At 41.5% G+C, this 24,910-nt stretch overlaps 1 protein-coding gene across 4 annotated transcripts in view; it reads left to right on the top strand.

Annotated features, from left to right (window-relative positions):
- Inpp5f (inositol polyphosphate-5-phosphatase F) overlaps positions 1-24,910 on the top strand; it is a 104,722-nt gene that overhangs the window by 26,005 nt on the left and 53,807 nt on the right. For 2 of the 4 annotated variants that reach the window (XM_040753262.1, XM_040753277.1), the window contains 2 exons: positions 6,681-6,761; positions 10,410-10,541. In XM_040753262.1, the coding sequence (XP_040609196.1) occupies positions 6,681-6,761; positions 10,410-10,541 (213 nt within the window). The remainder of the gene's footprint in view (positions 1-6,680; positions 6,762-10,409; positions 10,542-24,910) is intronic. The other 2 variants (XM_013112985.3, XM_013112989.3) reach the window with 1 other exon arrangement.

Raw genomic sequence — 24,910 nt, 5'->3', positions numbered from 1 at the left:
CAGGCCTTCTTTTTGACCCCCTTGGTCGATTTTAGATAATAAAAAAGGCAAGGGAATTCCATGTGGTAAAGAGCACATTGGCTGGATCACCTTATTAATAGCCTTTAGATCTGTTACCATTGTCCATTTTCCAGATTTTTTTTTTCTTTTCTTTCCTTTTCTTTTCTTCAAGACAGGGTTTCTTTGTGTAGCCCTGGCTGTCCTGGAACTCACTCTGTAGACCAGGCTGGCCTCAAACTCACAGAGATCCGCCTGCCTCTGCCTCCTGAGATTAAAGGTGTGTGCTACCACTGCCCAGCCAGATTTCTTTTTAATAACAAATATGGAAGAACATTTAGCTATTCCTATAACAACTGTTCTAGTGCCTATAATTTTTCTTATGTCAAAGGCCATTGTACCACCCAGACAGGTTTGTCAGTTAACCATTTTAAAGGTAGGGCTGTTGCTACTTTTGAAAGAGCAACAGCTGTTGAGATTTGCTTATGTACAACCTGAATAGTCAGTGATAGTTACTGATAATAACTTTTAATATTTCTCTCAGTAGCATTTTTATTTTATTGTTTGTTTCTGAGATTGGAGGAATGTTAATCTGTTTTCCATGGTTGTAATGAATTTCATCCCCATAAATTCATTGCTATGTTAGGCACATATGACTTTAATTTCCCTATCTGTCTTTCTGTCCCTATACTTCTGACTCACCTTGTACTTCATTTTATCTGAGATAAAGTTCCAATCCCTATAAGCTGAATATTTACCTCCTAAAGAGGCCAATCTGAATGCTAAAAATTTGGTAAAATTTTGGTTATATCTGCACCTAACCAAACCTTCAGTTACAATGTCATTTATATTACAATGCCATTGATTCATATCTTTCATTTGGTCTTTGACCATTTATAGACATTTGCCAAAATATGGCTTTTGTGGTCTCTCCTGAAAATTTTGTTTTATCTACTAAATCTGTTCTGCGATCCAGAGCAGTATGGTTTTTAACAATAGGTATTAAGTCTTTTAATTGTTCTGTGGATGCGTTTCTGCAATGCTGTCAGGGAATGGTTGAACCAAATTTGCTATCAGGGCCTGTGGTAGGCTTCCTAAGTATTTCCCAATGGCAAAGGGTTACCTGTTTAACTGTCCTTTGTTGATCTGCACTCATTGGTCCAGTGCCAGCCTTTTCCACACCTTCTGCATACTCCAGAAGGCTCAGCCTTCTGTTTGTATTGTCTCTAGAAAAAATATTGTTCCTTGCTTATAATTCCTGTCAGATCACCTTGTCTATGGCAATTAAAACATATGACACTTTGATTTTTCTTAAAACTTTCATAAATCACTTCTATCAAAGTGGCATCATTAGTGTGAGATCCAGTTTCAGCTGTATTTTGGATCCTTTCATTTATGGGTGCTCCTCTTGCCTTTAAAGGCCTAATGACTCTTTTTCATTCTGATTTAGCATTTTGAAAAGCCAAAGATTCAATTGATATTTGTCTAACTTCTGTATCTGATATTATTTTAGTTACAGCTGAATTCATTCTTTGCAAAACATCAGTGAAGGCTTCATTTGGGCCTTGTGTAATTTTAGTAAGTGACTGGGTCCTCTTTCATGATTCTTCAGCCTTGTCCCAAGCATTCCAAGCTGCTGCCCGACACAGCATCACGGTGATCATCAATCCAAACTGTCTTTGTAAAATAGTACACTGGCCTTCCCTGAGAAACTGGTCTTGGGAAGTATCAATACCTCTAGCTCCATTTTGCTTTTCTATGGCCCTAGCTTCCTCTTTCCACCATGCTCTCCATTATAACTGGGGAACAGTTTCCAATCTTTGTTGTAGTTAAATCTTTCCAGCCCTGAGTGATAGTTCTGTTTGAATTGCCCATGAATTTAACATTTGCTTCACATAGGGTGAATGCATACCATATGAAATGGTCGATTCTTCAAATCTCTTCAAATATTTCTACAGAATTGCAGTTAACTTCTGCATAACCTTGGGGATGCCTGTCTTCTGCTGGTCATTCTTTAATAGTAACTGGGTAAACTAAGGTTGGTGATCTAATAACCTTGGGCTGCTCCTTTTCAGTTTCATCATGTGATAGTACAGTGGTACAGTAGGTATTTCTAAGGATTGTTACATCAATTTTTTAAAATTTTTATTTAACTTTTTATTGTATGTGCATTGGTATCAGATTCCCTGGAACTGGAGTTAAAGACATGTGGGTGCTGGGAACTGAACCCGGGTTCTCTAGAAGAGCAGTCAGTGCTCTTAAACGCTAAGCTGTCTCTCCAGCCTGTAACATCAATTTTTTGGTTGTGAGCCTAGCCTTTAATGGCTGAGCCATATCTCCAGCCCCCCGTAACATCAATTTTTATATTTGGCACCAAACCAAGTTTTTAAGGATAAAATAGGAATTACCAAACTAATAATAATTATAATTGACATTATGTCAATCCCAGCTAAGTTGTTTATTCCTTTATTTAATTTGCCTATTTCCAAACCATCCACTGTAGAACCATACAGAGTACTAACTCCCTGCATAGTAATATAATATTCTCCAATTCTCCATCATTAAAGTGGGAATGTGTGTGTGTGTGTGTGTGTGTGTGTGTGTGTGTATATATAATTTTTATTTTTTTTGTAATAAAATCTAATTCCCCCTTTAAGAATTCCCAGGTCTGGTAACTTTTTAGTTTTTCCCAGAGCAGTAACTGTGGTGCTGGAGCATGGTGGGTAGCCAGTTACAGCAGCAGAGCTTGACTATGGGTGCAGGGGCAGCCAGGCTAACCCTGTTCATCCCAAGTGGCAGGGCTGAAAGGGTGAGGTGAGCTGCTGCCGTGGGGTGTCCAAACAGCCGGGCTAGCAGCTGTGTTGCACAGCCAGACCTAGGACACCTGCAGATGTTCATGCACAGCTGGGGGCTGAGGATACAGTGTGGGAGGGCATTGGCCCATCAGGATGACTCTGGTGGCTATAAAGCAGACAGCAAGAGGCTGCAACTGAGGCCCAGAGAGTGTCTGCCTGGGGAGTGCAGGGAGACAGCAGCGGGAAAAGTCGGCACCTGCATTGGGTGGACAAGTGGTGGCTTTACTATCACGTGTTCGCCACACCTTGGATGCCAGATGCTTCATTTATCTGAGTTATTCTAATATCAATAAAAACTCAAGAGTCAGATTTGGGGTAAAAACCTGACAGATCCTAAGAGCTGTGGAGGAACAGTCAGCCAAACCTTACGCTCGATGCTTCCCAGATCAAAAGGAAAGTGAGTCTCTGTGAGCCCCTCTCTGTATCTTTCTGGGCCCCCATCTGGGTCCTCCAAAACCCCTGTGGCTAATTCCAGTCAGCCAATCGCTGACTCTGCCTTCTGATCCAAGGTAGTTATTAGTCTTGGAATGTCAGTGTGAACAAATATGTACGTGTGTGTGTATATATTCATATATGTTTGTGTATGCTTATATATGTATATATACATATATGTGTATATATATGAGATAAATTTTTAAATGAGCCTTTAAATATGTTTTTGGCAGAAATCTAATGTTGTGACTACTAATTTCTTTACTAGGAATCTATCCTAAAGTTAAGAATGGAGACAAATGAATTATTTATATAAAACTCATCATTTATATCACAGTATTTTTATAATAGAAAAAACCCTCGATGTTTAAATAAGGAAGTATTTCCTTAAATGGAAAATTATGCCACCATGAAATCATGATTTTAAGGACATTTTCTTTAAAAATATTTTTATAAGATTTATTTTTAGTTTATGTGTCTAAATGTTTTGCTTGCATGTATGTAAGTTCACTACATCGAGCAGTGTCACGGAGGTCACATGACGGTGTCAGACGCCCTGGGACTAGAGTTACAGCTGGCTCTCAGCCATCTTGTGGGCTCTGGGAATTGAACCCTGGTCCTCTGTAAGAGCAGCAAGTGCTCTTAGCGGTTGCACCATTGGCCTGGACCAACAGCTGGGTACTGATCAAGCAATGTTGCACAGAGGGAGCACAGGACAACTCAAGTTTGTCACAGACCAAGCATATGGTACCCATAGCCTTTTAGGTCAGTGGTCCTCAACATGTGTGTTGTGACCCCTGTGGGGTCTAATGACCCTTTCACAGGGGACACCTAAGACCAATAGAAAACACAGATTTTATATTACAGTTCATAACAGTTGCAAAATTACAGTTATGAAGTAGTAAGGAAACTAATTTTATGGTTGGGGTCACCACAGCATGAGGAACTGTATGTATTAAAGGGTCACAGCATTAGGGTGAAGAATTGGGTTCTTAAGCTACCCCAGGTCCTGGCCCCAGGCCATTACTGGCCTTCCCAGCAGGTTCCTTTTTCATGAATCAGGGCCTCTGCCAAAGCTAGAGATCAGCTTGGCTCCCACATCTCTCCAACCCTAGAAAAAGACTTAAAAACTGTGTCTGCAGGAAATGTTGCCCTTAAGAGTAGGTGGTTCTGTGTGGCGTGGTTAATGTGCAGGCAGAGGCCTGATGTGAAACAGAGCAACCTTACTCGGTGGCCAGTGTCTCCGGCTTTGCAGTGTTACTTTGCAATCATAGGTGACATTAAAACTTCTGCTTCAGTAGCTCCTGGTGTAGTTTCTCAGGGAGGTTTCACAGCAGGTTGCTGTGGTGTTCGGCCTGAGTCAGACTGGCAGACCTCTTTGGTTTTCTTTCTTTTGAGACACAGGCTTGCCATTAGCATAGGCTGGCCTCAGATTTACTGTGTATCCCAGGCTGGCCTGGAACTCAAGACCCTCTTGCCTAAGCCTGAATGCTGAGATTACAGGCATGCACCACCATTCCTGGCTCCAGACTTTTATTTACTTTTTTTTTTTAAATTTTTGAGACAGGATCTCAAAATTTTTGTTCTGGATGGCCTGGAACTAGCTCTGTAGACCAGGCTGGCCTTGAACTCACAGAGATCTGCCTGCCTCTGCCTTCCGAGTGATGACTAAAGGCATGTGCCACTACATGTTTGTTTTTGTTTTATTTTGTTTTCCCAGATAGGTTTTCTCTGTAGTAGCCCTGGCTGTCGTGGAACTCGCTTTGTAGACCAGGCTGGCCTTGAACTCACACCTCTTTTTGATTTAATATAAGTTTTTGAGTCAGACTTTACTAGCCTTCTCTTTTGATTGCAGCCATGCCTCCTGTCCTGTGGGCGATTTGACCATGTTTCTTTTGTCAGCCTCATAATGTTGTCAAGACTAGAAATGAGGGCTGGCAAGATGGCACAGTGGGTAAAGGCACTTGCCTCAAAAGCCTTGCCGCCTGAGTTTGATCCCTGGAGCCCACTCAGTGGAAGGAGAGACCTGACTCCCACAGCTATTCTCTGACCTCCACTTGGGTGCCACGGCATACTTGTGCCCCCACTTTCACACACACACACAATACAAATAAAACGAAGATTAGAAACAATAATATGTATAGGAGCCCTTAAAATCGTTTTTTCCCATTAATTCTTACAATAAAGACAGTGAAATTGGGGTAAGCACCTTGCCCAGCATCTGTGAAAACCTGCATTCTAGCTCCAGCACTACAAAATAGCCACAACCAACCAAAGAAATCTATTGTTTTTGCTTTCTAGTGAAAATATAACAGTAAAGACATTCAAGAAGTAACATTTTAGCTATATATGGGCGCTGAAGCTGGAGTATCATCACCATGAGTTCAAGGCTAACCATGGCTACATAGGGTGATGAAAAAAAATCAAAATGCAAGTGAATTTGGAAACTAAACTATTAGTGTATAATTACCTACATGTAACAGATAATTTTTCAGTAAAACACAATTTAAGTGGTAATAATTAAAATGTAATTTTGTCAGCAGAAAAATTTAAAATTTTAACTTATTATTAGCATATGTGCCTGAGCACACATGTGGAGGTCAGAGGGCTCTCTGTCTTTCCACCATTGGTTCTGGGCGTAAATTCTGCTTCCGTGGTAAGTTCTTCCACCCTCTCAACCAGCTTGCTGGCCTGAACCAGCAGGAATATTAATTCTTGCTGATCTTTTTCAGCTGTTGAACTATCAGAAACGTCACCTTTGTGTGTGTAGCAATCTTTTGTAACCCAAGTTGGAGAAGAGTGAAATTATAACCTTTGTCCTTAGACATGTTTGCTATGTAATTTGCTTCTCTTTTGGGTGTCTAGAATGCTATTAGTTTATACGGAAATCACAGTAGCCTGTTGTGCGGTTCAGATGAGGGACAGACACACACAGTGGCACTCAGTAACTAAGCAGTTCTTGTTGGTTTTGTCCTAAGGTCACGTATAAGGAAAGTGGCTTTCTAGATTCTTTGCCTAGTGTATGACGCTTTGGGGAAAGGTGTTTTTCAGCGTGTGATCGGAACGAGGACAGCTCCATGGCCATGTGCAGGCCTCCTTGGGTCTGGAACCCCTGGGTGGGTCCTTCCATTTACCGTCTTTGTAGTGCAGTGCCTGTGTTCCTCCACCTAGGGAGTCTCCATCAGTCTTCAGTCCTCTCTTACCCCGACCACCTTGATAGCCAGGGGCTCCCTGAGTTACTGCTTTAACACAAAGTCCCTTATGGTTATATGTTGTGTGGGGGATGCTCGCAACTGCTTTTTGGGGGGATGTTGATCCTTTTAAAATATGCTGCAAAAGATAGTTTAGTGTTTTCTGGTAAATACATTCTCACGATTGTTTCTTACTTTATTTTAGCCACTGATCTGCTTCTTGCCTGGAACCCCATTTGTTTGGGATTGGTAGAAGGAGTTATTGGGAAAATTCAACTTCATTCAGGTATGTTTTTATAGACTCCTTACACTTGTAAAACTTAATATGACATTGCATTTCTGTGACATTGTCCTTTTCAAGGTTGCATGACATTGGTTCCTTTGCCTTAATTTTGGGTCTTCTTAAAGCAGGTATATTTCTATTTATGTTTAATGAAATGAGAATAAAGCTTTTGAGAAAAGAAGACACGATATTACAATTGTTTTACTCCTTTGTTAAAAACAATTCTCACAAAATTTCTGCTTGGTACCAGGGACTATGCTATCTGGCTTAACACAATTGTGAGCCCACACTGACCCCTTTCTATCCTCTGTAGTTAGAAGAAAAGACAGAATCCAAGGCCACACGGTACAAGTGTAGCCCCTGGGCATGGAAGTGTGTTCTGTTACGGAATAGTACAGCAAGTTCACAGAGATAAGGGGAAGTAGTGAGAACAAAGCTGGAAAGGTGGGCAGGTGGCAATGTGATTGGCTGGCTTTGGGTCAGCTGTCTAGTGCTGAGTCAGTCACCTCTGCCAGGGAAGGGTCTTTTAGTGTGTGGTGTGTACTTTCTGGGACCTCTGTTCAAGGCAGGCAAATGGATGGAAAGTCTAAGTCATTCACCTGGTCTCCACCTGGGAGAGCAGATACCTCTTCTCCCAGGTATGTGAATATGCATGCTGCATATATTCAGGTACCCCAGGTGGCCAGAAGAGAGTGCTGATCCCCTGCAGCTGGAATTACAGGCATTTGTGAGCTGGCCAATGTGGGTGCCGGGGTACCAGAAGACCAGCCATTGTTCTAGCTCCTTCATTTGATTTTCAGAGACAGGGTCTCACTCTAGTCCAGGCTAGCCTGGAGCTTGCAGGATAGTCCAGGTTGGCCTGTGCCTGCAGAATGATGGATTTACAATTATACCTGCCTCCTTTGATGATAAGTTGGGTATGAATTATGAACTATAGGAGACTTCGGCCTCTGAAGTCAGTTACATCTCTGTAGTATGCTGGTTGTGACTTTTGTTCCTTTGTTCTCTTTCATTTCTTTTATGATTATTGTGTGTGTACATTTGTGCATGGTGCATGTGTGCGTGCGTGCGTGCGTGCGTGCGAGAGAGAGAGAGAGAGAGAGAGAGGGGGGAGAGAGAGAGGGAGAGAGAGAGAGAGAGAGAGAGAGAGAGAGAGAGAGAGAGAGGGAGGGAGAGACTGTTGAGCGTGTGTGCCACAGTGCACTTGTGGAGGTAAAGAACAACTTTCCACTGTGGGTTCAGGGGGTTGGAACTCTGGTCTTCAGATATTTGTTTACCCACTGATCCATCTCGCTGGCCTTGTTCTTTGTGTGACAGGGTCTCACTTTGTAGTCCAGGTTTATTTTGATTCTCCTGCCATAGCCCTCCAAGTACTGGGATTACAGGTATGAGCCACTGTTTTTAAGTTTATAATAAGATTATTGTGTGCTCAATAATCTTATTTTAAACTAGGTTGATTTTTCTGAATTACATAAACATATTGTTAGAGACAATTTTTTAATTTTCTTTTGCTATATTCTTGATATTTTAAATAGTGTTCTTATTATGAAAAAATTTTTATAAATATAAGGTACTATCACAGACAAATAGCATAGGGTGTTCTAAAGTGTACATGTTTATCTCCTGTCTAGATTAAGAAGTGAAACATGACCAGTGACTTCAGAGCTATCTTTGCCATTTTCTCCAAGCTTGTCCTTCCCTTGAAGGCGAAGTACTGCTTTTCTTGGCTATATATTCCTAAACAGTGTGTTGCTAAAGTTTATATTTTGGAGATTTTTATGTATTCCATTGTATGTATATTTCTAATACATACATGCATACAAACACACACACACACACACACCACACATATGTCCTCTGTTCCCACTTTCCTTCCCTAAGCTCTATCAGTTCTCAGGGGCCTTTTCATTCTGATTATTGCCATCATCTTGAAGAAGCACCAACACATTCGCATCATAGGCTTGACTGGCATCTGCTACATTCATAAAGGTCCCTTCCTATTCCAATCTGGGCACCTCTCTGACTGAAACACAATTCATGGCAGTTAAATGAACCCAGATGTCCAGACTTCTCCTGCTCCTTCTCCAAACGCTCTCTCTCTCTCTCTCTCTCTCTCTCTCTCTCTCTCTCTCTCTCTCTCTCTCTCTCTCTCTCTCTCTTCTCTCTGTCCCTGTCTCTATCTCTCTTTCTCTCTGTCTCTCTCTGTCTCTATCTCTCTTTCTCTCTGTCTCTCTCTGTCTCTCTCTCTGTCTCTCTCTCTCTGTCTCTCTCTCGTGCGTGTGTGTGTGTGTGTGTGTGTGTGTGTGTATGTGATGTATGTATGTATTTATGTGTGTGTGTGTGCATACATGTACATGGGTGTTTGTGGAGGCCAGAGGTCAATGTTTTTGTGTTTTTCTCCCTTGTGTTTTTCACTTTATTTTTTGAGATAGGGTCTCACTGAACCTGGAGATCCTCTTGTCTCTGTCCTCCCAGAACTGGGGTTGCAGATACATCTCCCCTAACTCTTGCGTGAATGCTGGGAAATTGAATTCAGGCACATAACTTCTGAGCCATCTCCCTAGCCCGTGTTCTGTGGTGATACATAATTCTGAAAATGTCTCTTACATTCTTTTTTTTTTTTTTCTTGTAGGGTGTAAGTTGCTTTGGCAAGTTACTCCCGAACAGCTAATCTCTTATTTTTTTAGTCTTTTCTTCTTGAGTCATGGTCTTAAAATGTATTCCTGGCTGGCCTGGAATCCCAGTGCTTGGATTAAAGGCATGCACTACCATGCCTGGCAATTTTATTTATTATTTATTTTTTAAAATGAGGTCTCATGTATCCCAGGTGGGCCTCAAACTTGTTACACAACCAAGGATGACCTTGAACTTCTGTTCTCCTGAGTGCCAGGGTTACATGCGTGTACCACCATGCCTGCCCCTCTTCATTTTGTTGATGTTTTGAGATTTACCTATGCCGAGAGATGAAACTAGAGTTCCTTGTTCTTCCTTCATTTGAATATTTCATGATTTGTCTATCTTTCCTCACTGGGTTATTTATTTTAGTTGTTTTTCTTTTTTCTGTTGCTGTGTATTATGCTTTTGCTAGGATTTAAAAGTTTCCTTCAGCATAGAGGAGGAAAAACACATTTAGTTATTGTGTAACCATGCTAAGTATCTTAATAACACTCTCCTACCTGTCCACATTTACATGCATATATCTCTAATTGATTTGCAAACTGACAAGATAATTTCACAGCTGGTAGTTCTGAGCTAAAATTCATTTTCTATTATGTAAATGACATGTATGAAACTTCTGAATTATTTTTCTACAATTTCAGTCACATCTCAGAGCAGTGACTAAATTACTGGAATCAGTCAGGAGACCGAGTCAAGCTCTATTTGTTACTATTTATTATTATTATTTATTAGAGAACTCTAGCGTCTGCTTCACTATCTGTTGTGTAATCAGCCATCCTAAAGGCTGACTGATTGACATGAGACAGCAACAGTGCAGTCTCCCAGGATCCTGTGGGCTCATGATACTCAGTCCTCTGTTGCTCTCATCTGCATGCTTGGTAGACCAGCAGCGGCATTCATCCGAGTTTGCCTGGGTTGCCACACTGCTTTCATGTGGCCTTTCCACATTTCCCCATGCCTCTCATCTTACAGGGCCTCTCTTCTGGGATCCTCCTTTCTATTCTGGTGTCTGCGTCTTTCTCCTGAATAGTGGGACATCTTCTCAGGGAATGCCTGGAAGCCAAGAAGACAAATCCCCAGGTCAAGGGCCTTACTTCTTAAGAGGTAAAGCAAGAGTTAGACTAATTTGCCTCATTATGTGTTTGGGTATTGTGAGTCCCAAATGAGGTAGTGCACCTGAAGGCTCTTACTAAATTGCAAGACTCTTCTACTTATACAAATTTATCAGCTTCAGTTAAAGGGAAAAATCTATCCGCTTGTGCAAAAAACACTTATTATAAGAACTCGTGGTTCTGAAATCGAAAGTGGATGTTGTATGGGATTTGAGATCTCTCATCAACATTTTTCTTTGCATATCTCCTTCACCTATTTCTCTTTGATTTTTTTCCCTCTTGAGATGGAGGTCTCATGTAGCCCAGGCTGGCTTCAAACTTCCTGTATAGCCAAGGATGACCTTAAACTTCTGATCTTCCTGTCTCCCTCCTGAGAGATGAGATGACAGGTGTGCACCACTATACCAAGATTGGGTGGGGCTAGGGAGGAGTTCAGGAGGTACTGGGGAGGAGTTCAGGAAGTTGTGGGAGGAGTTTGGGTTGGGCTAGGGAGGAACCCAGAGCCTCATGTGTGTTAGGCAAGCACTGTACCAGCCAAGCCCCAGCCCTAGACCCTGTTTATAGTAGAAAAGGAATTCTGCTCAAAAGATGGCATTCTTATCCCCCAAGCCTACTCTGTAAACAGTGGGGCCTGACCAGCAATCAAAAAAGATTGGATAGGGAATCTGCTTCACACGTCTAGAGAAGAGGCTTATTGGTCCTGCTCGGCGAAGGATCTTCCAAGTCATCAAAGTGCATCACAGGGCGATTTTCCTAGATGCGGGGAGCAGTCAGAGAAGCAGGGAGTGGCCTTGGCAGACAACCCCGAGTTCTTTTATTAGCACTGGCTGCTGCCTGCTCAACTTTTCTCCTCACACTCTGTGGTTGTTTATGTGTAGGCAGTACATGGGGAGGAGAGTGAACAGCGGAAAGGAAATACTAAAAGGGAAAAGAAGAGCGGAAGAGTCTCTTAGCTATGCTTATTCTTGCCCTGGTCATCTAACAGGTGTGGCTTTGTAGGAGAGAAGCAGATGGAGACCTTCTGGGCCTCTGTTACCCTGCTCCCGTAGCCTCTTCTTCCTCGTCTTGTAAGACCCACCCTTCACTCCTCTTCCCTTTCATCCTCTGTCCTCCAGGCCTCATTCCTTCTCCCCACCACCTGTGTGTAGCTGAAGTTCTTGCTCAGAGTTAGACTGACTGGAAGGAGCTGTATTCCTGTGTGTCAGAATTGAACTGATACTTTGGGGGCATTTCCCCATGGGAACATCTTATCATTTGGGGGTAGGAGATGAGGGGAATAAAACATCTGTACTTAAGTTCTCTCTCCCTCCTGATTCCTCCTACTGATTCTCTACATATTAATGCATGCATTTTTGTTCTTGCCTAATGTGATGATGATTTTATTTGAACAGATGTCATTGTCAGTCTAAAAGCAGCGTGGGTGAGCTATGCTGCTGTTTGTGATTGTCACTGAACTCTGGACTCAGGATTAGAGCAGGCTCTCATGACTTTTAGAACTATACTTGTTTGTTAGGGCAGTCAGAGCAGAATGTCACAGGTTGGGGGAAGCATTAAAAACAGAATTTCATTTTCCTCTAATGCTAGAGACCAGAGTGTGGTCAGGACTCGTTTCTTCTGAACCCTCGTCCCTTGGCTTATACATGGTTGCTAGCCTTGTCTTGGGTTTCCCTTAGTAAATTTTCTTATAATAAAACTAGTTGTGGGGCTAGAAAGGTGGCTTAGCAGTTGAGAGCATATACTGTTCTTGCAGAGGACCTGAGTTAGATTTCCAGCACCCATGTCAGGTGATTCCCAACAACCTGTAACTCCAGCTCCAGGGAAATCAATGTTTCTGGCCTTTTGGGGCTTTGGCATTCATTCACATGTATATACATGCAGTCCACATAATTATGCATGTCTAAAAATAACAAAATAAATCTTTAAAAATAATAAGTAAAGTCAGTTATACCGGATTAAAACCTACCCTAATGAATTCATTTTAACGTGGTTCCTCTTTAGAGATTGTCTCCAAATATGGTCACATTCCACGGTCAAGACTTCAGTATAAGGGATGGCTCAGCCCACAGCTAGAGCCTAATGTTCCGTTAAAACACTTATTACAACGCATTGCCGAGAATTCTCTCCAGTCCCAAGTCTCTATTGCATGGTGACATGTTTTCTGAACATGACTGACTAAGCAGTGTGGAGGTAGACTAGACGTGAAAGATGGAATGATGACCTTGGGTCAGGCCTCTTCATGAATCTCAGTTGCCAGATGTCCATGCCTCCAGAGCAGTGGGGCTGGCTTGATCATGGAAAGCACTGAGTATAACTAATATTTCTGATTTCCTCTTTCTCCCCTCCCTTCTTCCTTCCCTCCCTCCCTCCTTCCCTCCTTTCCTTTCTCCCCCTTCTTTTGTATGTGTTGTGCTGTGATTCTCCTGCCTCAGCCTCCTGAGTGCTGGCATTGTGTAGACACATGCTGCCGTGTCCACTTTGTTTGGATTTCTTTTTGTTTTCCCTTTAAAGAACCTAGGAGGTAGCATAACACAGAACCACTTCATTTCTAGGTACATAGTTTTGAAAAAGAGAGAAAGAAAGAAAGAAAGAAAGAAAGAAAGAAAGAAAGAAAGAAAGAAAGAAAGAAAGGAAGAAAGAAAGAAAGAAAGAAAGAAAAAGAAAAAGGTTAACTTGTTAACATGGACTGTTTTTCTTAAGCTAGTATTTGCTGAAACTGTAGTAACATTAATAAATTACCAGAAACTCCACTGTGAGACTATAAAAAATGTTTAATAGTAAAATTTGAGAAAATTTAAAGTATGTTCAGCTGTGCTCCCCCCTGCCCCCTTGGACAAGATTTCATTATGCATCCCTGGGTGACCTAGAACTTATACTTCATGTATGAGTTCAGACTGCCTTTGAACTCATAGAGATCTACCTACTCCTGACTCTTGAGTATCAGGGGCTGTAGATATTGTTTAGTGGTTAAGAACACTGTCTATTCCTCCAGAGGACCTGGATTCAATTCCCAGGACCCACATGGCAGCTCACATCACATGGCAGCTCACAACTGTAAAGAGAAGCTTTTTCCTTGTGAGAAGCCTTTTGTCATTCTATGTGGAAATTCAATCCAGCTCTGACACCATTCTGTAAAGAGAAGCTTTTTCCTTTCACTTCCTTTTATCTACCTTGACCCCGCCCTGTTGGGCGGATAGTTTTGTGGGGTTCACTCCTACACACAACTGTCTGTAACTCCAGTTCTATTGGATCCGGCATCCTTACACAGACATATATGCAGGCAAAACACCAATGCCCATTCAAAAAAAAAAGAAAGAAAGTATATGCCAACAAGCTCAACTGTTCTCTCACTTTTATAAGGTCTTCCAAAAATTGTCCTATTAACCTTGATGGTAAGAAAATACCTGTGTAGAGCTGTTTGCTTTTCATTTGAATGTTCTTCCTCTGATATTCACAGGCAAGTATACTCCAGGGATTAGTGTACTGTGTCTCTGACACTTTGAATGCCTGGCTTTGGGTTGACTGGTTGAGATTTACCAGTAGGAAAACAGAAAGTATGTAGAAGGAATGTGTATGTGCTTGGCAAATTGAAGAAAAGTGAAGCACCATGAAAACTATTTTTATTGGGGCTGGAGAGATGGCTCGGCTGTTGAGAGTGCGTGCTGCTCTTGCAGAGGACTTGAATTCCCTGCACACACATCAGGTAGCTCACACTGCCTGTAACTCCAGCTCTAGGGGATTTGATACCCTCCTCTGGCCTCTCAGGCCACTGTGGCACAAAGAGCATACACTCACACAGATAGACAAACATACATATCAGTAAAAATGTAAAAACAAATCTTAAAAGCAAAATACTTTTATTCACGGTAGTGTTCAGGTGAAAATAAAAACTATAGTGAAATTCTTACTGTAATTATATGCTAATTTTTTATTTATTTACATACTTATTTGTCTGCTTCTTTTCTGTATGATAAACTCCAAAAGGATAAGGGCTGGATTGCTGTGATTTTACTGGGTGTTATCTCTGTGTGCCTGCTCATAGTAGGGGCTATTCAAAATATTCAGTGAGTGCTTATTGATTTTACAGATATTTATGATGGGCCTACTGTGTGCCAAGGACTGGAGTTGACATTGAAGGCTGTAGAATGAACAACACTTAAAACTTTTAGGATAATAGACTTTAACAAATAGCATATATTAATTACATAGTCATACAGTTTTGTCCTTACAGATATAAGTTTTTGAAATATGGATGCTACGTAGCTGACTGAATGGAGTTGGGATCCCAGGATGGAAGGCATCTTTGAGGAAGTAATGTATGACTTCAGATCAGAAAAATGACTATATAAGACATGGGCTAATGGAAGAGGCAGTGGGAGGGTACGAGGCAAGGGAGAGGAGAGATGGAGCATGGCAGAGTAAGCAGCTGTGCAAAAAACGTATATGATGGGTGTTTCTATCATTTTCTGTATAATACCTGGGGTACAGTTATACTTCATGCAAGTGTCTATGAAAAGATTAATTTTTAAGTTGGAGATTTAAAATGGGTCACAAAAGCTATTCAAGCTAAAATACACATTGAAGACCAAGAAGATAAGCTCAATTAAGGCAAGAATTATCTAAATATTAAAAGTACAAAGATTCATTAGCAGAGATATATATCCCATGAGATATCAGAAATATTTCGAAAATTCTCTTAATTTGGCAAGCCTGTTTGTTGAGTAAGTAAATGAATTACTCCTTACTGAACAATCACAGACAGAATTCACTTACAGAGATCTCATTCATTAAAATAGTACTCACCATCTGCTCTTCCCTAGTTTGGAAATGGTGAATATATCTCAATCATTAAGATGATAAAATATATTATGCAGATGATTTTAAAACTGACTATAGTTTTTATATGGAGGGCTTTCTTGCTATGGGACTAATGAAAAGAAGTATTTCAAATGCTTTAGCATTGAATAAATTGAGTGTCGTTAGCATTGCTTTAGTACTTACCTATAAAGCCACTGAAAACCCTATCCTCGAGGGCTTTAGACACAGGCACAGCTCCATGGAAGCCTGGCTCCTAGGACAGTACTTTAGATAGCGCTTGTCTTAGCCTGTGTTCTAGTGCTGTGAAGAGACACCATGACCACAGCAACTTGAAGAAAACATTTAATTGTGTCTTGTTTGCAGTTCAGAGGTTTACTCATTTTCATCATGGTGAGGGGCACTGCAGTAGGCAGGCAGACATGATGCTGGAGAAGCAACAGGGTTCTATGTCTGTCCGCACAGGCAGCAGGAAGAGAGAGACACTGGGCGTGGCTTGGGCTTTTGAAACCCCAAAGCCCAACCCCCCCTTCTCCAATAAGATGAAACTCCTAATCTCTCTCAAGTATTGCCATTGCCTAATGACCAAATACTTTGTAGACCAGGCTGACTGTGAACTCACAGAGATGGATAGGCCTGCTTCTGCTTCCTGTGTGCTGGGATTAAAGGTATGAGCCACCACCATGCTGCTACAGGGACTATTCTTATCCAAACCATCACAGCTCTCCAATTTGAATGTGTTTCATGTCTATGCACATTGTACCAAGTGAGAATAAACTCTTTATTGTCTGTTGACAAGTCACATTATTAAAAGCATGTAAAAAAACTGTCTGTGTCACACCTGTGATCTCAGCACTGAGGAGAGGAAGGTCAGAAATTCAAGGTCATCTATAAAGTTGAATGTGGCTCAGTCAAGGCTGGTCTGGACTACATAAAACCTTGTCTCAAAAATAAACAAACCAAATAATAATACTAGCAACAAACCAAAAATCTGGTAGACATTGTGATACAAATTTCAAAACTATGAATTTGTTAAGATCATTGAGTTGTATATTTACAAGCAGCTGGTTTGTTTGTTGCTTGAGACTAGGCCTTCCTATGTGTCCCTGGTTGGCCTGAAACTCGATGTGTAGATGAGGCTTGCATCAAATTCAGAGATCCACCAGCCCCTGCCTTTCTGAGTGCTGCATTTTTAAATTTCTTTTTAATTTATTTTCATTTTTTAAATTTAAAATTCTTATGCTTTTGCTTTTATTTTAAAATTTATTTTTACATTTAGTTAATTAGTTATTTTAATGCATATGTTTTTGCATGTGTGTGCTTGCATGTACCTATGCTTGCATGCAGGTGTTCCATAGCACATGTATAGATGTCAGAGGACAAATTTCAGGTATGGGTTTTCACCTTCTACCATGTAAGTGGGTTCTGGGACTCATGTTGTCAAGCTTCTTAATCTGTTAGGTCATCTCACTGTTCCCTAAATGGGGACATTTTATGGTGTATAATTTGTACCTCAACAAATTCCTCAGAATCATTAAAGCTGGCTGTTATGGCATAAATCTGTTCTTCCAGCAACTGGGGTAGCAACAGGAGGATCATGAGTTCAAAGCTAGCCTGTGCTACATAATGAGTGAGTTACAGGCTAGTGAGGGCTACACAGAGACCTTGACTCAAAACAAAACAATCCCTTCCCTATTGTGTGGGCATTTGAACTATGGGGAAGTCAGAACCACACGTGGGAGCTGGCACTCCCATTCCACCATGTGGTTCCTAGGGTATTGAAATTCAGGTCATAAGGTTTGGTGGCAAGTACCTTCCTTTACTTGTTAAATCATCACCCCAGCCCCTAGTTTATTTTAACTAAAAATAAAATCAAAGGCCAGTGGGTGGTGATGCACATTTGAATTCTAGCACCCAGGAGGCAGAGGTAGGTAATCTCTGTTAGTTAGAGGTCAGCTTAGTCTGTATAGTAAGTTCCAAGACAGCCAGGGCCACGCAGTGAGACCCTTTCTCAAAAGCAAACAGCAGCAGCAGCAACTCAAGGGTCTGGGGATATGGCGCATTGGTTAAGAGTACTTGGTTCTCTTTCAGAGAACACAGGTCCAGTTCCTAGCACCCACATGGCAGCTCACAACCCTCTGTAACTCCAGTTCCAGGGTATCTGGTGCCCTCTCTGGCCTCCTTAGACACTGCATATACATGGTGCACAGATATACATGCAGGCAAGACACTTATACGCATTTTTTAAAAACTCAACGAAGGAAGGGAGGGAGGGAGGGAGGGAGGGAGGGAGGGAGGGAGGGAGGGAGGGAGGGAGGGAGGGAGGGAGGGAGAAACAGAGGGAGAAAGAACATGCCAGTCAGTAGTGGCACACACCTTTAATCACAACACTCTGGAGGCAGAGGCAGTTGGATTAATGTGAGTTTCAGGCCAGCCTGGTCTACTGGGCAAGTCTGAAGACAGGCTCCAAAGCTACATTGAGAAACCTTGTTTCAAAAAGCCAAGAGAAAGAAAAAGAAAAAAAACTCTTTAAAAACAATAGGGCTAAAAACAATAGGGCTGATGAGATGACTCAGAGGGACATACCCTCAGATGCACACAATAAATACATAAATATATAAATAAATGTAAACAAAACAGAAGTAAGGCTGAGAATTTAGCCTAGTCAGCATGCATATTGCCCTGGGTTCCACCTCTGACACAGTGAACAAAAATAAAAGTCCAAACAACTAAATCTATTTGGTATTTGTAGTTGGTTACCCCTTTTCTTTAGGACATTTTCCTCAAATCGGTAGTATTATTTATAGTATAGCATGTCTACAAAATAAGTGCACTCAAATACAGCTTTTCTATTCATTTTCTTATTTACAAGGGTCTCAGAATTACTTGTTTCATCCTCATGTTAAGGTTTTACTATTACTAGTAAGTAGGTTCCTGTAAAGAGAAGCTTTTTGCTTGAGAGAAGCCTTCCCACCAGCCTGGTTCTAGAGCCGCATGAGTCCCAAATAAACACACAGGAGGCTATATTAATTATGAAGCTGTTGGCCTTGCTTGTTTCTTACTGGCTAGCTCTGACTTAAGTAATTACCCCATAATTGTTAATCTAAGTATGTCTCTTACTGGAGAATAGTTCCGGGCTTCCTACCCCATGGTGGCTACGTCTCGACTCCCTGTGTTTCTCCTTCCCAGAGTTCTCCTGGACTCCTAGTCCCACCTATCTTGGTTCCCTATTGGCTCAACAGTGCTTTATTGACATAAGACTTCCCCAACAGGTTCCTGGTTAATTTTTAAGGAATTTTGGGCCAGTGAGATGATTCAGCAGGTAAAGACTGCTGCTCACAAGTCTGATGGCCTGAGTTCCATTTCCAGGCCCACTTTGGGGAAGAACCAAGTCTCATGGTTTGTCCTCTTCACACACATAAGCTTACACAGACACACAGACTCTCTCTGTCTGTCTCTGTCTGTCTGTCTGTCTGTCTGTCTGTCTGTCTGTCTCTCTCTCTCTCTCTCTCTCTCTCTCTGACTCTCACTCTCCCAGCCTCCCCCCCAATAAAGTGTTAAAGTCAGTGTTTGACAATGCTGAGTTGCCCATTCTATTAGTAGTTCTGCTCTGGAAGTAGGCAACTGATTGATGGTCAATGACTAGATGAGCAGATCATTCTCATTTGTTTCTTCTGTCGCTCATGTCCCCCAGGTGCCTAGCCAGGGAGCTGAACGTTCTATTCCTTCTTTTGCTCCTCTCAGCTTGTTCTATGATTTTTATGTGCCGGGGTTTCTTGCCTCCCTTGAGACTGAACTGTGGTCTCCTTGGTGCAGATGGTTGTTCCTGCTTGGTACAGCGATGCTTGATGCAGTCACATGAATGTGACCCATGGTTGTTTACGCTGCCTACAGCTGGTTTCTTCTTTGATAGAGAAGCCAGTCAGCTTGCCTCATAAAGAGCTCTTTCCATTCCTTTTTCTGGCATGAACTCATTTTCCTTGATCTCATTGTTTTCCTCAGTGAATTCTATGGGCATTGATAGTAGCAGGTTGTTTTTTGGGTTGACAAGATGGCTCAGTGGGTAAAGGAGACTGCCACCAAGCCTGACAATCTGAATTTGATTCTTGGGGGCCAGATGTAGAAGGCAAGAACTGACTTTCACAAGTTGTTCTCTGACCTTCACACACATATTGCAACAGGGATGCACCCCCTCCCCACAGCACACAAACAAATAAATAAACAAATATAAAAAGAAAAAAGCTATCTTGGGGCATTGAGATGATTCAGTGGGTAAAGGTGCTTGCCGCTATGCCTAACAGCCAGAGTTTGATCCTGGGACCTCCATGGTGGAAGGTGAGAACTGACAGCCCACTGGTTGTCCTGCACCATAACACGAGTGTCCACACACACACACACACACACACACACACACACACACACACACGCACGCACGCACGCACGCACGCACTGAAATGTAAAAATGTTTTTAAAATGACAGCTCTAGTAATCAAGTTCCACTTCCCAGATGTACTGAGGTAGAGGCCCTGCCCCAGCCCTCCTCCTCAGGAGGGGCTGTGGTGGGGATGCTGGGTGTCCCTGTTGGCCTGGTTTTGCATAAAGGCCACCTGGCCTGGTGAAAGTGAGTCAGTCATGGTCTTCCTTTTTGAAACTGAAGAGACGTCTCATGATGTCAGAACCAGGCTTTGAAGAAGAGTGTACACTCTCACCAAATGTCTGTGTTTGCTCTATGAAGTTCCAAAAGTCAACAGCCATTTTTATCCCCTCCTCCCTCATGCTGGTGGTTTCCTGCCAGGATAGCCAGGTCTAATCACCTATAGTAATTTCTTTGTCAGATAGATACTGGGCCTCAGCATTTTCTCAAGAATGCCTTTGCCTTTCACACAGTTTGCAGCATAGACAGGCTGAAAAAAAATTCAATTCTTTGAAAGTTTTGCTTTCTTTCTTTCTTTCTCTTTCTTTTGCTGAACAATTATGCCTTTGAGTCATATTTGTCTTCTTAAATTTTACCATAATCAGTCAGGAAGAGTTTAGCAATGACATTTTATTTAGAAATAGATTCAGCTAAATATCCAGTTTAATTATTCTTCAATACGCCCCCTAAAAAACAGTAGAATGTGAATACACTTCAACCAAGGTCTTTTACCTCTTAGTAACAGAGCTGGCCTCCTCTCCATTGTCCAGTAACATGTTCCTTATTTCAATCTAGGACTCCCTAGGATTGCCCTTGTATCTTCCCTTCTGTCAACACCGTTAGGATCCCCTGAGAAGACAGAGGCTTTCTCTTCACATTTTTAGTTTCTCAGTTGTCAGTGGAATCACCTTTAAGGCATTCATTCATGACAGAGTTGGCTTTTTTTGGTACATACCATGAAACTCCAGTGACTGCCATTACCCAATCCTCCAGAGGGTTAGGTGTTTGCTATAGCAGCCTCTGCTTCCTTGTCTACCATCCATATGATCCAGGACTCTAAAAAAACAAAACAGGGGTGGGAGGTGAAGGGAGAGAAAAGATTTGCTATGATGTGAACCAGAGACCACCCCAAACCTACCATCAGCAAGCTTGAGAACCAGCAAGCTCTGTGGGGTGGTTCCAGTCCAGGCCCCAATACTGGGAAACTGAAGAAACCAGTACTGTAAGACCTGGTCCAGACCCAAAGGTTCAAGAGCCACAATACCAATCTCTCAGGGCAGGAGATCAACCAGGGGTGCATTAGCCTTTCTTCTCTCTTTTGTTCTCTTCCAGTCCTCAGCAAACTGGGTGGCGCTCACCCAATTAGTGAGGACACTGGTCTGCCACTTTAAATGCAGATCCCTTCTTGAGACAGCCATGTACACACACCCAGAAATGTACCAGTGTAGTGCATCTTTCTCTGTCCCACTAGCCAGCTCCCAAATAATGACACAGAGACATTATTAATTATGAAAGCTAGGCCTTAGCGTAGGCTTGACCCATTAGCTCTTATAATTATCGCTAACCCATTTATATTAATCTACATTTTTGCCTTCTGTCTTTTTAACCTTTCTTTCATCTTGTACTCCTGGATCTTCTCCGGCTGTCTGGCAACTCTGCCTTTCTTCTTCCCAGAGTCCTCTCTGTTCCCAGAAGTCCCATCTAAGCTGTTCCTGTTTAACTATTGGCCAATCAGCTCTTTATTACACCAATCACAGTAAATACATCTTCACACAGTGTACAAATATCCCACAATACCAGCCATCAGGATACCACACAATCAAATTGACATTTAAAATTAACTATCGAAGGATCACTTAAAGGCACACCACATAGCTGGATGCAGTGGTTCATGGGAGGTAGAGGCAGGTGGATCGCTGTGAGTTCAAGGCCAGCCTGGTGTACATAGTGAAATCCAGAACAGCAAGAAAACAAGAAACAAAATAAGCCAAGCGATGGTGGCACACACCTTGAATCCCAGCACTCAAGAAGCAGAGGCAGCCTGATCTTTGTGATTTACCTGGTCTATATACAGAGCCTGTTCCAGAACAGCCAGGGCTACACAGAGAAACCCTGTCTCAAAAAACTAACACCAAACCAAACCAAACAGCAAAAAAAGATACATCACACAACACTAAAATTAAAAATCAGGTGCAATTGTTAGTGGTGGTGGATTGCTGCCTGAGTCACAGTTCCACATTGTTGCCCATAGCAGCCTGAGGGTAGGGGACTCTTTTCAGAGGTTCTACTCAGATGAGGTTGGGACTGTGTCAGAGAGAGAGGGGGGGGAGGGAGAGGGGGAGGGGGAGGGGGAGAGGGAGAGAGAGAGAGAGAGAGAGAGAGAGAGAGGAGAAGGAGAGGAGAGAGAGAAAATCTGGTAAACAATGAAAACTATAACTATACGATCCAGTCTTCAACTCCCTTGGAGACTCAAGAAGGAAATAATATTAAAACTTCCAAAAATGTGAGAAATGACAAAAACATCTGGCTTCTTAGACAGACACCCAATGTTGCTCTGCAATTTTGGGGCATCCATCTTCAGCCTATAGGCCTAGCATCTTTGACAGACTTTTCTGTGAAGCAGGATTTTCTGATAGACTGTCCCATCTTGTCTTGGTCAGGTTTTTCAGTCACTGTCTTTTGTGTCCTGCTTGTCCAATTTGGACAGCATACTGTCAGCAGTGAAGGCAAGGGCACTTACCTTTGCCATAAGGAAAGCAAACTCCATGTAAGTTTCTTCAATGCCCGTCATCTTCTCTGAAGTAGATTGGTGCTGCTAGGAGCAGATATGCCTCATTGTCAAAAAAAAAAAATCTGTTACTGAAACATTTTAAATGCCATATTCTATAGATCTCTCTGTTAGAGATGACCTGTCTTTCTAAAATTATGTTTGACTTTGAAAACATGCCTAATATGACTGTAATCTTCCTTTTTATCTTATATCCTCCCTTTTCTTTTCAAGAGTAGATTCAGTAATCTACCCTTTTATTCTATCTTATCTGTATCCTTTTTTAAAAAACAAAAACCTTGAATCTAATCCCCTTTGTTTAACTTCCTGACTGTAACCAACAACATTTTGTAACCAATTTCCCTCAACAGTTACAAATATCCATAACCAACTGAATGACCAAAAAACCACCTACCCACCTCTTGGGAATGTGGGCATTGTTTTCTTAAAGTTACTTCCTGCAGTCTGGGGACAATAGCATCTGTAGAGGATCCTGAAAAGAGATTTTGGGTTAACTGTTAGGCTGTATTATTTTTGTCCAGTCTCTGCATAATGGGAAAGTACAGGGTTTATCTCAATCCAAGGACAGTAGTCTATGAGGCTGGATCATCTCAGCTGGCCACCTTGAAATTGTTCTGAGCAGTTTGTAGTCCAAGATTGATCCTTAGTTGAAACTGTTCAGTTTAATGGTGTTGTGGGGTCCTATCTTCTTTTGTTTGTTTTTCGAGAGTTTCTCTGTGTTCACCGTCCTAGCTTTCCTGAAACTCATTTTGTAGACTAGGCTGGCCTCAAACTCACTGAGATCTGCCTCTCCGAGTGGTGGTATTAAGGGGTGTGTGATCTCTACCCAGCTTAGGTTCATTCTTCTTTTTGGAAACTGCAGAGATCACATTAGGTCAGATTATTTCTTTTTTTGATAATTTTTTCCAGGTAGCACTCTTGTCTTCTCTGGATGCTTCTTTAAATTCTTCAAGATGGTTGTTTTTATTTTCCTGAAAAGGCAAAAACAAAACCCTTCCCAACCCTAATTTTGGGTAGGTTCCTAATCTAATCTTTATCAAATTTGATCTATAGCTTCTCTTGAATTTTTGTTTTAGCTTCTAAAGCTCTTCTGTCATCCAGAACAGTATGTTTCTTTCAGTAGGCATTATTTTATTTAATTGTTCTGGGAAGGAGTTTCATCCACAGCGGCAGGAAATGAATGAACTGATTTGGGCATTGGGGGCTTTTGAGAGGTCCCCTTTTGCCTGAAGGCAAAGGATTACTTGATAATATCTTGTCGAGATACATTCCTTTGTTCAATGCCTCCCTTTGCCACACCTTTTGCATAATCCAGAAGGGAGGGGCATTCTATTTGGATTATATTGTTTCTAGAAATGCCCTGCTTACAATCCCTTTTCAGGTGATCTTATCTGCCACAATAAAAACATTTGACATTTTGATTCTTCTTTAAAACTGTTGAAATCAACTCTCCTATCCATGTATCATTATCATAACCATGAGCTTCAATATTAATTGTCTCAGATTCAGTCCTCCTAAAAGTGCTGATTTTGCTTTTAAAGGCTTAATTATCCTTTTGCATCAGGCATTAGCATTTTTAAAAGCCATTGTTTCAATTATTATTTTTCTAACTTCTGTGTCTGATATCATTTTATTGACTGCTAGTGACAGTCTTTGTAAGAAATCCATGAATGCTTCCTTTGGGCCCTTTATGACTTTTGTAAATGATTTGATTTTCCTGCTTTTCCAATTATGCCCTAAGCATTCAAAGCTGCTGCATGGCATAAACCCAAGAGATTATCATCATATCAACATTTCCTTTCTAAAGGAGCATAATCTCCTTCTCCTAGAATTTGATCTTGGGATATATCTATACCTCTAGCTTTAGACTTTTATTCAATATTCTTAGCCTCTTCTCTGAACCAGGAAGTTCTTTGTAATTGTGGCCTAGGCTCTAAACATCTTTAATCAAATCTATACAATGTACAGGGATAGCCCTATTACCTACAGACCATGTGTTTACCATCTGCTTCACAAATGGTGAATGGATGCCATTTGAGACTATAGCTTCCTTGAATTTCCCTAAGTCCAGCATTGTCACAGGTTTCCAAGTAGCTCTTATAGAATCTCTTTCATTTGGCACTTCCTGTAAGGTTACTGAATATAGTAAAGGTGGTTCTCTTAAGACCTTAGAGTGTTCATTTTTAACCTTAAAATGCAATGCTGAATTTGGTTGTCCATGTAATTCCTCAGTCTGGATTTGAATAACTCTGAGGCCTACATTTTAGCACTCATATCAACCAATTTTTTTAGAGATAAACCAAGAGTTGTCAAAAGGACAACAAAGATTATCAAAATAACAACAGTA

Source organism: Mesocricetus auratus, unplaced genomic scaffold, assembly GCF_017639785.1.
Source record: "Mesocricetus auratus isolate SY011 unplaced genomic scaffold, BCM_Maur_2.0 Super-Scaffold_4256, whole genome shotgun sequence".
Taxonomy (NCBI): Eukaryota; Metazoa; Chordata; class Mammalia; order Rodentia; family Cricetidae; genus Mesocricetus; species Mesocricetus auratus.
This window is presented reverse-complemented; position numbering and strand designations above follow the sequence as displayed.